At 41.8% G+C, this 14,932-nt stretch overlaps 1 protein-coding gene across 1 annotated transcript; it reads left to right on the top strand.

The window, feature by feature from the left end:
* Nucleotides 1-90: 90 nt before the first annotated feature.
* On the top strand, nucleotides 91-12,139 carry LOC121607679 (aminopeptidase Ey). Its single transcript, XM_041938617.1, has 23 exons — nucleotides 91-230; nucleotides 1,491-1,588; nucleotides 2,639-2,755; nucleotides 3,039-3,225; nucleotides 3,319-3,461; nucleotides 4,151-4,287; nucleotides 4,931-5,057; nucleotides 5,633-5,787; nucleotides 5,873-5,986; nucleotides 6,086-6,229; nucleotides 6,485-6,550; nucleotides 6,692-6,757; nucleotides 7,813-7,985; nucleotides 8,174-8,253; nucleotides 8,402-8,532; nucleotides 8,659-8,714; nucleotides 8,997-9,144; nucleotides 9,316-9,407; nucleotides 9,748-9,858; nucleotides 9,958-10,125; nucleotides 11,066-11,206; nucleotides 11,813-11,894; nucleotides 11,978-12,139. The coding sequence occupies exons 1-23, from the start codon at nucleotides 91-93 to the stop codon at nucleotides 12,137-12,139; spliced, it is 2,838 nt and encodes a 945-aa protein (XP_041794551.1).
* Nucleotides 12,140-14,932: the final 2,793 nt, after the last annotated feature.

Raw genomic sequence — 14,932 nt, 5'->3', positions numbered from 1 at the left:
AAGGGGAAGAAGGCGCTTAAAGTCACAGACTTTCCTCTCACTCACTCAGTGCTGTGGGACTTCTGGTAGCTGTGTGCTATTTGCTAGGCCATGGGGAAAAGCTGCTCTGTCAGCAAGGTGTGCATTCTGTTCGTGGTCTTAGCCCTCGTCTCCGTGGCAACCATTGTCACGTTGTGGACTATTGCCCTGACAGGAGGAGACGATGCTGTTGTCACAGCCCCTTGGGACTGGTAAGACTTTGGATTCGTCATACACTTTGACACGTCTGAGTCCTTGCAGGATGATACAGGATGCATGCTGCGGAATTTGCAGGCAAACACATGTGACCTGGTGCCTCACAGGCACAAGTCAGGGAATGTAGTCAATGGTCAATACCGATTTGACTCGAATAAAAAACGTTAGGTGTTAGAGTCTCTAAAAGTTGCACTCAGCTGTCAGTTTATAAGGTCTGCCTGTTGAAAACGAATGCAGTGTAAGTAGCAAAGGTGGAAAATGCCTGACGTTGTTATGGCAGGAAGCATGTGACAGCACCTGTTTGTTTAAAACAAAACCACAATCTTACTGTATATGAGAAAAGGCTCAGGTGGGTTGTTTTGGAAGACAGTGACAAATGAAATAGTTTCTTATTTATGTTGTAGGACTTGTTGGGAATTGTAGTAAGGGATGAAAAGGATTTAAGGATAAAACCCCATGTTAAATCAGATGTTTCCTGGAATGATTTCTGAAATACTTACCTGGCTTTACATTATTACCATGCTGTCCAAGGTAACCTACAACCCTGTTTCCCAAAAAGTGATAATTTGCACTGAAGCCCCATATTTAATTGCAAATGGCACAAGGACAACACATCAGGATCTCACATCTCACAGTACATAAAAATTAAAAGATTCAGAATCTGAATACATCTCTGTACACAAGGGACGGGCTGAAAACCAAAACCGGATGGACACGATCTTCAGGCCCTCTCGTCACTGCACTGAAACCAGACAGGATTCTGCAGTGGACGTAACTGCAGGGGCTCAGGAACAATGTCTGTGGACACAGTTCATTGCTGCAGCTGCAAATGCAAGATGAAACTCTACCATGCAAAGAAGAAACCACATCCCGAAACGCCGCCCTCTTCTGAGCTCATTTAAGAAGGACTGAGGCGAAGTGGAACTGCGGTCTGACAAGTCAAAGCTTGAAACTTAAAGAGGAGAGCGACCATCCGGCTTGCTTTCAGCGCACAGTTCAACAGTGAGCACCCGAGATATGGGGGTGCATTAGTTCTCAAACACTTAAATGCAGCAGAGCGGTAAAATGACCCTGTCCCAACTTTTTGGAAACATCTTGCTGGCATCAAATTCTAAATGAGGATACGATTCTCAAAAACAGAAGAAATTTCTTAGTTTTTAGCATTTGATATGTTGTCTTTGCTATTTTCAGTTAAACATGGGGTTTCAGTGTTTTGCAAATCATCACATACTGTTTACTGTGTTTATTTTCCTCAGCTATCGTCTCCCCACTGATTTGGTCCCTGAAGACTACACCATCACCTTGTGGCCTCGACTCAGCCGCGACCTAAACACTGGCCTCTACATTTTTACAGGTGATTAACAGGGCTGCTCTTTTACAGCACACGTCTCGTACATGTGTGTGAACGATTAAATAAAATAACACAGAATAATCAAAGAAGTCTAACAACAGGTGTGGGTACAAATGGCAACCCAGCAGCACAGAGCACCCACATTATAGTCAGTTTCACCATCACAGGTGAGTCTTAACTGGTCAGCCAGTCTGATATTCAGGTTGACAGCTCTTCCACAGCGGGGTGCCATAATTCCAGTTCTCATAATCGGAATACAAGTATTTTGGGAATCGAAATATCTGGCAACCCAGTGACAATAAAGCCTTCTTTAATGGGATTAACTAAGGAGGAACACACCAGGCTGGAATCAATTAATCAGCTGATCTCAGTCTTCAGCTGATAACTAAGTGAACCCTTGATGTTGATTGGTTGGTCTGGTGTGCTCCTCCTTGGTTGGAACAAAAACCTGCAGCCACACGGCCCTTTATGGAATGAGTTTGACATGCCTGTTCTAAGAAAAGTGCAAAGAAGGGGACCAGAGTCCACACGGTGGCGAGACGAGGCAAGGAGACATCTGAAGAGTAGCAGTAAAGACGAGATCAGTGTCCAGCAACTGTGAACTGAAATGTTGGTGGTTTGAGCCCACCCCGCAGGAACGGTTAAACTTAGACGTCAGTGGTACAGCATTTATTAATCTGTCTCGATTAAACACACTCAGTGTTCTTCAGTGTATCCGTTGTTCAGCAGCACATAATCAGATCATGTCCCCTCACACTGTAGTAGTTTTAGTTCCCCTCCTGACTATGCGTTCAGATGACATCAACGACCATCAGGTCCAGATCAGGAGCCTCCAGAGCGGTCAGGACAGGATGTTTTCCAGTTTGTTTCATACACACATGAGCCACAAGATGGTGCTGTTGGCAAGGCCTGTATTTTATACATCTGTACATTAACGCACTACCATTTATCACGAGGAATTGACAGCAATGTGTCATCTTTTTTTTATTTCTAACTGTTAGCAAGATGCATCATCTGGAATGAATGATTTTGCTTTTTCCACATATTCACCAGGTCAGTCCACTCTGAAGTTTGAGTGTGTGAATGAAACTGATCTGATCCTGATCCACTCCAACAAGCTCAACTACACTAAACTGAACAACACGCACATCGCCAGGCTCATCTCTTCAGGTAAAGTACACACACACACACCCACACCCACACACACACACACACACACACACACACACACACACAGACACAAATGAAGGGGTATTAAATGTTAGCAAATGTGGGGCTCTCCAACAAATTACACATCCAAAAATGTGTTGCCGGTGCAACACAAAACGTTGCAGCAGTTGATGGTGGCTCTGTGATGAACACAGCTCAAATCTCTCATAATGAGCAGGAAATATATTATTAGTAATTCTTTACATTTTTGTAATGTAAAGAATCATTTCTGCTTCTTCCCTAGGTGGTGGATCTGCTCCCAGTATTAAGTCCTCCTGGCTGCAGCCACAGACCCAGTATCTGATAATCCAGCTGGATAGCACATTAACTCCAGGACAAAAGTATGAGCTGTACACTGAATTCACTGGAGAACTAGCCGATGACTTAGCAGGCTTTTACAGGAGTGAATATAAAGAAGATGGAGTCCACAAGTGAGTTCTCTGTTCTTGTGTCTGTCTATATCTAAACAAAGCTGCCATTGGTGTCGAATGGAATTGTGCTCAGGATGTTTTCCCCACTGTCAGGATTGTTGCTACCTCTCAGATGCATCCAACCCATGCCAGGAAGACCTTCCCTTGTTTCGATGAGCCAGCTATGAAAGCTGTTTTCTACATAACTCTCATCCACCCCCCTGGAACTGTAGCCCTGTCCAATGGCATGGAAAGAGGTCAGTGCAGTCTATGTGTATCAAAAGAAATTTGTATTTGCATAAACCCACAGCTAAAAATCATCAGTCATTAGCTTTTGTGCAAATGGATGCGCAGCACTTAGTTTTTAAGGTTCCATACCCAGCCAGACTCGTTTCAGGCAAGCAGCTAAAATACCTCCAGGGCCCCCAAAGTGCCCAGGTCTGTTGTGTGCCTGTTCATTCTTGTTACTTAATGACTTGATATCTTGCAGTGCACCATTGAACGGGTCCTGTATAATTACAAAATCTTGTGGCTCTGCCTTGTAAGGAGCCTTGTGCAAGCTCACATAAGGCATAGTCCTAAATAGCAACACAATATATGTTGTTGGTCTGCAGAACAACACAGTTGGGACACAAAGTGTCTGGCCCAACTGGAGCGACATGTGAAGACCAGTACAGTACCCCTGACTGATTTCTGACCAAAGTGGATTTCAAATAATTATATTACCAACAGATTTGCAGCAAAAGTACAGCTGTAGAGTCAATATTGCAATAGAAATTCATACAATACTGTCTGCAATGTTCTGTGCTCCAGCATTGACAGAGAGCTGCTGTCTGTCAAATACAGACATAAACCAATAAACACAGAACTTAACTCCTCAAAACGTCCAAAATGTGAATGTATTACTTAGAATAACACCCCATCCTGTGTGTTTATGTCTTTTCAGGTATCGTTAACACCAGCATTGACGGAATAGCTGTGACACAGACCACGTTCGAGCCCACCAAGAAGATGTCCACCTATTTACTGGCCATCGTCGTCTCTGACTACACACACGTCAACGCGACACAAGGAGACACTCTGGTAGCTGTCAGCGACATGACTGGTCCCTGTCGCAGGGGACACTATGACCTGCGAAACAAGCCTAATAACGTTATGTGTTTCTGCATTATGGTGCAATATTTGCTGGAGCACAGCTTTGTTTGCGTTAGACCAAGCGAGAAGAGTGGTATAACACCACATTATAAAAATACTCCATGATAGATTTTACTGTTGCAGTTGATTGAGGTCAACCTCATTTTTGAGTATTTTGTATAGAACTGCAACTGATTATTGTTTTTATTATGGATTAATCTGCTGGTTATTTTCTTCATTCATCAGCTGTTTGGTTTGTAAAATTTCTGACAATAGTGAGAAATACTGTCATAATTACTAAAAGCCCAAAGTGATACCTTTACAGTGCATGTTTTGTCCAAAAAATAGTCCAAACGATTAAAAATGAATTAAAATGATTAAAATAAGGAAGGAAAATCCTCACAATTGTGAAGCTGCTGTTACTGTCAAAATATTTGACAACTGACTTTCTGTCAGTTGATAAATTGCTTCACTGAATCAAAAATCTGAATCTGTGAGGTAACTTTTAACTGAAGCTGCCTGTATGTTCCTGGAAGTTTAAAATCTACACGTCAGTCTCAGCTTTTATCCAGACACATTGTTCTGTGTTCAGATCCGTATCTGGGCTCGCAGGGCGGCCATTGACCAGGGACAAGGAAACTATGCCCTCAATGTGACTGGACCCGTGCTGGACTTCTTCCAGCTGTACTATAACATCTCCTACCCTCTGAGCAAGTCAGGTGAGCCTCATTTTCTAATCATTTGAAGAAAAGTTCTGCTCAGCTGAAGCTGTCCTCTGTGATTGGCCCTTCCACAGTCGATACCCGCCTCTGTTTGGGCCTTTCCATCCAGTTATCGGGAGAGGGCTGTTTTTTACTGTTACGCCGGGCCATGTTACACAGACAGCTTCAGTATGCCCGGGTTAAGATGAGTTAATGTGTTTTTATTTTGATGAAGACATTATGAATGCATTGGCACAAAGCCAAGCAAGTTGGGTATATTTTTCTCTAGTATAACAAAGCAAAAGCAAAAGTGTTTGTGTGATAAGCTGCAGTTTTGGTACTTGCTTAGATATTCAGATATTTGTTTCACCTCAGTTTTGAGATATCCTTCATTAAGATTTCTGCTGCCATCCCAGAACAGCAGGGGTTAGTGTAGTTCTGTTGCTCTGCATCAGCTCGATACCACTGCAGGGCAGTGAGGATGTGTTTTTGTGGACTGCAGTCTGGATGAACCAAGTTTTATGGGTTATCTGGTAAATTGGCTTTAAGTTTACTTCCTTCAGCCTGCGTTAAACCTGCTCTCTCCCGCACAGATCAAATCGCTCTGCCGGACTTCTATTTTGGTGCGATGGAGAACTGGGGCTTGGTGACGTACAGAGAAACCAACCTTCTCTATGACCCCGTGTCCTCCTCCAACAGAAACAGAGAGACCACCGCCACCATCATTGCTCATGAACTAGCACACATGGTGAACTGATTTTTTTGTATTGTATCTACTGATTGATTTTCTCATTGATTAGTTAACAAACTGACTGGCATCATGTCTGGCGCAGTGGTTTGGAAACCTGGTGACCCTGCAGTGGTGGAATGAGGTCTGGCTGAACGAGGGCTTTGCCTCATATGTGGCTTACCTGGGAGCAGACCACGCTGAGCCTGCGTGGAACGTGGTGAGGACACTATGCTCCGTGCACACGTGTATACATTCCTGTCATCAACCGCTCGTCATATGAAGTCCCGATGTGTTTCTGCCCCTCTGTTTGCTCCAGAAAGACTTGATAGTACTTGACGACGTCCACCGTGTGTTTGCAGTTGATGCCTTGACCTCCTCTCATCCTCTGTCTTCTAAAGAAGACAGTATCATCCTGCCAGACCAGATCACTGAGCAGTTTGATACCATATCATACAGCAAGGTACATGAGCAGGATGTTCTTATTAATACACTGCAGCACACGTCATGCAACAGAGCCCAGAAAATGCAGTGAAAACCAGAAATTTCAGCAACTGGACAAGAAATCAATGAGTTACTGGTGTTGTTGAACTACTGTACATTGTATTGTTCATACTGTTCTAATTCTGGGCTGTACGATAGAAAACGTACTTACTGTCCTTGTAAGGTGATGGATTATAGACTGACCCCTTGCCTCTGTGTGTCTGCGGCTCCTCAGGGTGCAGCAGTGCTGAGGATGCTGTCTGATTTCCTCTCAGAGTCGGTCTTCGTCCAGGGACTCAGCGTATGTTTGACTGCGTTGTCGCCGCATCATATGTTCATTTTGGCACAGCTGAAACTACTTGCTGAGATGAATCACTGTGTCCCTCATTTTTTAGTCATTCTGACAGTCTGTTGAAACTGACTGTTTCTCTTTTGCCTCCAGAGTTACCTCAATCACTTTGCCTACAGTAACACCGTAGGGAATGACTTGTGGGACCATCTGCAAATGGTAAGATGGATGATCTTATTTTTATTTCCAAAAATCGTATCAGAAGTTACCTTTTAGCCTTATTTGTTTAGCTAAACATCCAGATCAGAGTCCTGCATCAACCGGTTTGTAACCCAGTAAATCCTAACCCTAACCCAGGAATCACATTCAGTATATAAGCTCAGAGCTGTGGTTTGGACAGTGCAGGCCAAATATCAGAGGAAATAAATAAATGAATGTTAAACTAAAACAAAAAATGCACTGAACTGAATTGCAGATTGGGGAGGCATAAACACCCTCCATGTTTCCAGTGGATTAATTTCTCTGGTGTTTCCACTCTCACCTCTCCATAATCCCGCTTACTTAGATATCTTCATTAATGAGCTAAATCTGAAGACAACACAACTGGATGCGATGGTGATTGGCCTTGCGTGTTTCTTTACACAAAAATACACAAACCCTATTTTGTATTTGTTTGTATGTAATCATATATGTAATGTTTTTAGTTGAACTCTTTGGACTGGTGTTGAACATGTGGGCATGTTTATGTTTATTGGACTTTAAAGTCATGAATTAGTCTTTTCTAATCTGCAGAGCCCAGCAGGGCTGCTGAGTTTTAATATATTGATTAGCCCTTATTAATTGTTTGCACATCTATAACTGGCTGATTTGGAAGCAGTTAAAGCATTTATTTTATATATACATATATAGGTCATGTGATTGGTCTTTCCTGAAAGCTGAGTGAAACCTTGGCTTTATCCGCTGATTCTCTGTTCCTCCTTATAATAAATGTATCTATTAACACTACTACTAAAATGTATTTAGCCTGTCGTTCATGTTGCCTGGCTGCACCTCCTTTAACGCCTGTGGTCACCACAGTTGTAAGTAGTTCAGGTTAGGCTTATGTGCATATATGTTTGCACCCTGTGTCAGGACAATGGTTGTGTTGTTTCTGACATATTCATGTGGTGCATTATGGTATTAAAATGCCATGAACTAGACGCATGAAAGTGTTAAAAATTGCTGAGTGCTAATGACTTTTATTAACAGATACTCTCTTACATCTTTGCCAACAGGCGGTGAAAGCCAATAATGTTTCACTTCCTCGCCCAGTGTGTGAAATCATGAACCGCTGGGTTCTCCAGATGGGGTTCCCTGTGGTTCACATAGATACCAAAACTGGAAAGATATCCCAGAGGCACTTTCTGCTGGATCCAGAGTCTGAGGTCACAGTCGAGTCACCCTACAAGTATGCAACACAATAACATTTCACTGCAAACGATCTGGGAGGATTATATCTCCCAAAATGAGGGTGCTTCAGTTTAAGTGATGCATATTATTCTTTAAATCAGAATGCATTAGTTGCAATACAGCTGGTCATATGTGGTATTATTTAGAAATCATCACGAATAACAGTTACATGCATTTTCCCCCGAGCTACGAGTGGCTGATTCCTATTGGGTGGATGAAGTCCGGCGAGGTCCAGGGAGCTGTGTGGTGGCTGATGGAAAAGGAAGGTGTGCAATAATATACAAGTGACATGCAATAAAACCTGATAAGTGCCAGTAATTTAAATCACTAGATGTAATTTTTTTACATGATATGATTTTGTTTGCTATTGTTGTTATTAATAATACAACATTTTCTCTGTCTCTTCTTTGTCAGCGGTTAACTTGGAGATGAAGAGTGATGGTTGGTGGGTTCTGGCCAACATTAATGTAACTGGATATTACAGAGTAAACTATGACGACGAAAACTGGGAACAGCTCCTCGCTCAGCTTAATTCAGAGCACCAGGTACAGTCAGACTTGTTTCAGATTTTACTGTCTCATGGAGTCAAGACCTTTGTTTTAATTTTCTCTTCCGCTTTTCAGTATTTTTAGATTGTGTACTAATTGCTGGTGTTTCATTCTGCTGTGCAGGTTATACCAGTGATTAACAGAGCCCAGCTTGTGGATGATGCTTTCAATCTAGCCAGGTATGTCACTTTAGCTGCTAGGTCACTCTGTAACTTTAACCACACCTTTGATATTCTAACCATGACGACGGAGGTCCCCTTTAAGAGGCTGTATCATGCTCATTTTCACTCTCAACCAACCAATGCTGTAACTTAGTCAGTCAGTCAGTCATTCGGGGACAGACTTTTTGGGTTTATTGGGCTGCTCAAGATTTGTTGTGGTCCAGCCAACAAGGTTGGAGGCAGAAATCTCACAGAAAGATATGCCAGCTTTATGTAAAATACTGTCTCATCTCTCTGCAGGGCTCAGCTAGTCTCCACTATTCTCGCTCTAAGGACAACCTCCTATCTGTCTATGGAGATGGAGTACATGCCCTGGCAGTCTGCACTGGATAATCTGCACTATTATGATCTAATGCTGGACCGTACTGAAGTCTATCAGCCTATGCAGGTACACAACACTCTCTCTGTGTGTCAGTGACAAAGATTTTTCAAAGTTTAGCTGTTGTAGGATGTTAGTACCTCTTACAGCATGTTCATCTTCATGCTTTCTGGAAGCCATTAGGAGGCAAAGCGGTACCTGCAGACACACAGATCCTTCACCTCTCTGTAATACTTCTAGGACTACCTAAAGAAGCTGGTAACTCCCCTCTTCCGGTACTTCAAAGACATGACATCAAACTGGACCCAAGTTCCTGACAGGCACACTGACCAGTGAGTATACTCAATGAACACAACTCTGATACACAACTCAGAAAAGCCTAATAGAAAACAATGTAACATTTTTTTTTACTGTACTATTCAAGGGAATATTGTTTTTATATGTTTGTTGTATATAATGTACATATATATAGTTAGTTTTTACTTTGTATTCCTTTTAATCGTCTATTTGTTCTGTTTTCTACATCGCCTTTTTATTCATGCTATTATTCCTGTCTACTTTGCCTGGTTTGGGATCTAAAGTTAAATCTTATGTAATCCTCTCTGTTATGTAATGTTGATATAATAAAATGGCTGCAACTTCTCGCGCTAACATGTTCGCTTCTTCCTGCAGGTATAACCAGGTAAATGCCATCCGTATGGCCTGCAGGACGGGTGTAACAGAATGCCAGAACCTGACCAACACATGGTTCAAACAGTGGATGGACAGGCCTCAACACAATCTGTTGGTCTATTTTACATCATCACACATATCATTTGATCATGCCTCTGCCTTTAAAGTTAGTTAAGTTAATCAGTTAGTCATCTCCAACTCTCTTGTCAGGATCAATCCCAACCTGCGTTCAGCAGTGTACTGCAGTGCCATAGCAGCAGGTGATGAGACGGAGTGGGAGTTTGGCTGGTCACAGTTCAAGAAGGCTACAATTGCCAGTGAGGCCAGCAAACTCATGTCCGCACTGGCCTGTACCAACAACACAAAGCTGCTGGAACGGTAAGTAACAGTGTAGAGTGTGGAGTAGTCAGGAAAAGGTGAGGAGTCGTGCTACATTCACAGTGTCACCAGGTTGAAGGGTTACAAACACAGCTGTGACATCATTATCATCATCAGCAGCAGCAGCAGCAGCTGTGCACAAGAAAATCAATACAGTGTTGTTAAGCTATGTGGCCAAGTGGCAGCATGTAAATGGAGAATAAAGGAGGATCTAAAACTGACCCTTGCGGGACGCCAGAGGTAGGGGAGGCAGATGTGGGACGTAGGACCGAAGCCAATAAAGACCTGCGTCCTTAAAGGCTTAGCTTTGAAACAGAGAAATTTTGCTGCAGTTTCACTTCAGTCCAGTCAAATTGCTGAAATCAGTGGATCCACTCAAATAAATCTACTTTGGTTCAAGTGTTCAAAAATGAGCCATCTTGACACTGTTAACCTCTTAGGGGACAAAGAGCTAGAGTGTCCAAAATGGATGAAGTTATTGTAGCCTATTAGTTGTGTCCGACAAAATGGTTTGCAGACAGTTATAAGACCAGTCTCTGTGAACTAATTGTCCCGTTAGCGACTGAGCTAAGCTAATGAGCTGACAAATTTGCTAATTACACGTTGTCAAGGTGTGGCTGTGTGGACGAGAGAATGTCACTTTGCGATGCGACTGACATATAATGCCAACCCACTGTTCCATATGATCAATTAAACCTGAGTGATCAACAGTGTCAAATACAAACTCAAATCAAGTAGGACTGCAACAAAATAATGAGCAAAGTCTGCAGAGAACAGCAAATCATTGATCACAGCACTGAAACTGATGAGTTCAGTTTCAGTGCTGTGAAAGGAATGAAAACCAGATTGTAGTTTTTCGAACATACCATAAAATAAATAAAGGTATTTTTCCAACATTTGATAAACTGTAAACTGCCATGCTTGTCTTTTCTTCTCACAGGTATCTGTCTTACACCTTAAACTCAACTCTGATCCGCAAGCAGGACGCCACCTCTGTCATCACGTCTGTGGCCAGCAACAGAGTGGGTCAGGATCTGGCGTGGGACTTTGTCAGGGAACAGTGGGAGTACATGTTCACACAGTGAGTATCACACTCCTAAAGATGAGTGGGTCAGTCTGTGTGCATGTGATAACAGAGAGAGAGATGTGGGCTGTAGCTTCACATGAGACTACATCTTGATATTTCTGTGCAAATAAAAGTGTTTCAAAATAGAGAAGCTGATTAAAGTGACAAATTTGATGAATTCCTTCTTGTTCTGAAAAAAAAGAGGTGTTTCATTTGTTTAAGAGGGGATGAGTCAACAAAACATTTGACTGTTAACCACCATTTGTTTACTGTTTTCGCCCACAGTCGGTGTTGTTTTCTTTTTTCCATGACGGTGGCGGTTTCCTAATCTTAACCACATGGTTATTAATGTAACCACGATGATGCAGGTCCATTAACCTCAGCAAAGCAAACAGTGATGGGTGTGTCGGATCAGAAGACACACATTTTGCCCTTTATCTGTGTCCTCACGTGCTTTGAGGAGAATGACAATTGATAACAGTTGTATGAAGCATTTTGCAGCTCTAAAGGGACTACTTACTGTTAGATATACTATAAACTTTATCTTTGCACAAATTTTCTAATGGCGTGGCAGACCCAGGATCAGTTCTTGTTTAAGCTGGGCTGGTGTGTTTTTTTCAGGTACGGTGTGGGCTCTTTCTCCTTTGCCTCTCTGATCAGTGGAGTCACCGCAAGGTTCTCCACACCTGCAGAACTACAACAGGTTTGTGCTCATGAAGTCTTTCGTGGTTGAACTCTGAACGTCAAACTGCTGTCTGAACAGTTTCCTCATGCTTCCTCTGGCAGCTGGAGCAGTTTGTGGAGCAGCACAGCGCGGCAGGGTTTGGCACCGCCACGCTGGCTGTGGAGCAGGCCCTGGAGAGGACCAGAGCTAACATCAACTGGCTGCAGCAGAACAAGCAGGAGATCCTGGACTGGTTCAACAGTCAGACCGATCAGAAACGCTGAGAGAGAGAGAGCTGGGAGCTGTGACTTATCTCCCATATGATAAGAGCTGTTATGTTCGTCTCCTGACCAAAAGCACTAATAAATACAACAGAAAACTTTGTTTTACTCATGAAAAGCAACAAGAGTATTTCCAGGAATTGAACAGGGAAGATGTAGAAATAAATAAATAAAATAACTGTAAAAAATGAGCACACTTGAACTTTATATGTTTCAATAATTATATCTGGATGTTAGAAAGTTACTGACAGAAATTTGGACTAACCCGGTTTGTAGGAGAAAAAGCTGCTAGTGCCTTTCACTGGCATTGAGTCACGCTCTGCCACGTATTGCATGTCATGTTTTCACTTTGTGCACCTTCTGCCATGACACAGCAGATCTGTCTGTTCTGTCTGAGTCTGCTCTGATGAAACACAGTCATTGAACAGCCATTGTAATAATAGTTAAATTTGAATGTGTATTTTATTAATATGTTTTTTCTGGTTTCTTTCTCAGCATAGTTGAAATGACGAGCTGTGTTCCCTGTTTTGAACTTTTCTGTTTCCGTCCAGCTTTTTTAATTCAACGCTTCACGATTCACATAAAAACTGTTTGATGGAATTTTTTAATTATGATGAAAGCTCATTTATATTTATTGTGATTAAAAAAAGGAAATCAGGTCTATGCTGTGGTTCTTTTGCCACGTTCGTCCAGCCTTCACCAAACCTGCAGAAGCTGGACAAACATGATAAATGTGTTTTTCTCCTGAAGCAGATTTGACACTCTGCAACATTCACAGTCATCAACACTTAAACCACCTTCATCCGTCAGAGGGCGTGATTGCTGAACATGATCAATCCAAGCGTCTGTTGTCTTCATCTATTAGATACACTGCATTTTAATGATTTTTATGTTTTACAATGCCATGATTAGATTTTTCCGCCCTTGACCTCCCTTCAAAATGCAGCTGAACACGTGATGTATTTCATCAGAAACGTTGCGCAGTGATGAACTCAGTTTATTAGTCTGATTTGTCACAGCCACAAATACACACAGAAACGTAATGAAACAGTAAAACATGTTGCATGGCAGAAATTCTCCTCCGCCAATGAAACGAAAGACAGTGATTGAAAATACAAAATATTCAAACAAAGAACACATTATGGCTTTTTATCTCTGCTTTACAGCAATGTCAGACACAGGTCCAAACAAAGAAAGACGAGATTTAAAAAGAGGACACGCTGCATTCAAAAGCAATTTCACTGTTATTATTGGAACCATAGTAACACTGTACATCAAACAAAAACAAGCATTACCACTGACACTTCATAGATGTTATACATGATCTCTAGAGGATCATTGCATGTATAAGGGCCGAGTCAAATGAAAATCCTAATGGCGCTGTGACACAAAGTGTGATGGCTGCAGAAAAGCTTTCGTCAAAAGTGATGCAGCATCACATCTCTCAGGTCTGGGATGGCCGAATCTGAGCCTCAGCAGGAAAACTCACACGGTGCAAATGCTTTTCACAGGATCAGCTTCAGCGTCACCAGCAGCTACAAACAGATGCGTCGGTAAACTGTGTGCTGTTAGTCCCTGACACTTCCTGCTAAACGAGAGATTTTAAATACATTTTGTGTAAGAAGACATAATGTTGCGAGCACTGATTTTCTTGTGTAATTTTCCTGTATTATTGCCATTAACTTTTATTAAAGGGACATTTTGAATTTTGCCTGCTTTTGCATGATACTGTAGAAAAGGTTATTTTTCATGTACTGTATCTGCTGGTACCAAAAACTTCTCACATTCCCAATTCGAACCAAAGCCTCCATGTATGTGTTTGAGGAGAGAATCGATCACCATACACAACAACCAAAGCTCTTGTTTCTTTTCTATTTTTTTTCCTCCTCATTAATAAAAGAAATGCCACTGAAACAGCTAATGAATGAGTATTTCATAAAAATTAAGTAGTCATGGTAAAGTATGATGAAGCGACAGTGTATGAAAGGAGTTTCTCATCCTACGTTTAGACACAGTTAAGATTTTCAGCTTCAAGGTCACAGCCGGAGTTTGATGAGGAAGCTGGAAGTTTTGACCTGTGTCACCCGATCAGCAGCAGAACATCCTCAGTTCAGACAACAAGCATTTGTGGAAGACCTTGAACACAGACATGCAGAAGCTTCCCACTGCTGAAACAATATCTCATCTGCAAATCCAAGCGGTGATCATTTATATTAAACACTATGCAGGTGCTGCTGGTTCTTTCTTTCTGTGAGACCATTTTAAACTCACGCATTATGTCGAAGACACATCGAAACAGAGTGAAAACATTAGACAGACATGCAGTCATTTACAACCAGTCACTGCACAAAAGTATCTGCAATAAATACATATTCAACATCAAACTGTGCAAAAATAAGGTAACAAATCCACCATCCACACACCAGTACTTCACTGCTGAGTGCTAATAAAGAGGACAAAGCCTCACTGCCGGGGGCAACAAAGGAAGAAACGAGAGGAATGAAAAGCACCGTCATACAATGATGTCGTATCTGATCAAAGCTGTGATGAAGATGACTGTGAATTGTTTTTTTTAGCTGTATGTGTATTTGACACAAATGCACACAAACTGTCTTTCAATCATCTCGTGTAGTGAAACTGCCATTAATTACTATGTGAGGTACAACACTTTGAATCATTGTTTTACTTTATTCTTGCTTTGCTACAAATGTTTTATTTTCTCACTATTTTCTTATTGATTTATCCATCTTTTGTTTTTTTTAAGTTACTTTATGAAATGGCAAACAGATTTACAAC

Source organism: Chelmon rostratus, chromosome 6, assembly GCF_017976325.1.
Source record: "Chelmon rostratus isolate fCheRos1 chromosome 6, fCheRos1.pri, whole genome shotgun sequence".
Lineage (NCBI taxonomy): Eukaryota > Metazoa > Chordata > Actinopteri > Chaetodontiformes > Chaetodontidae > Chelmon > Chelmon rostratus.
Note: the sequence above shows the minus strand (reverse complement) of the source record. Positions and strands in the feature narration are given on the sequence as shown.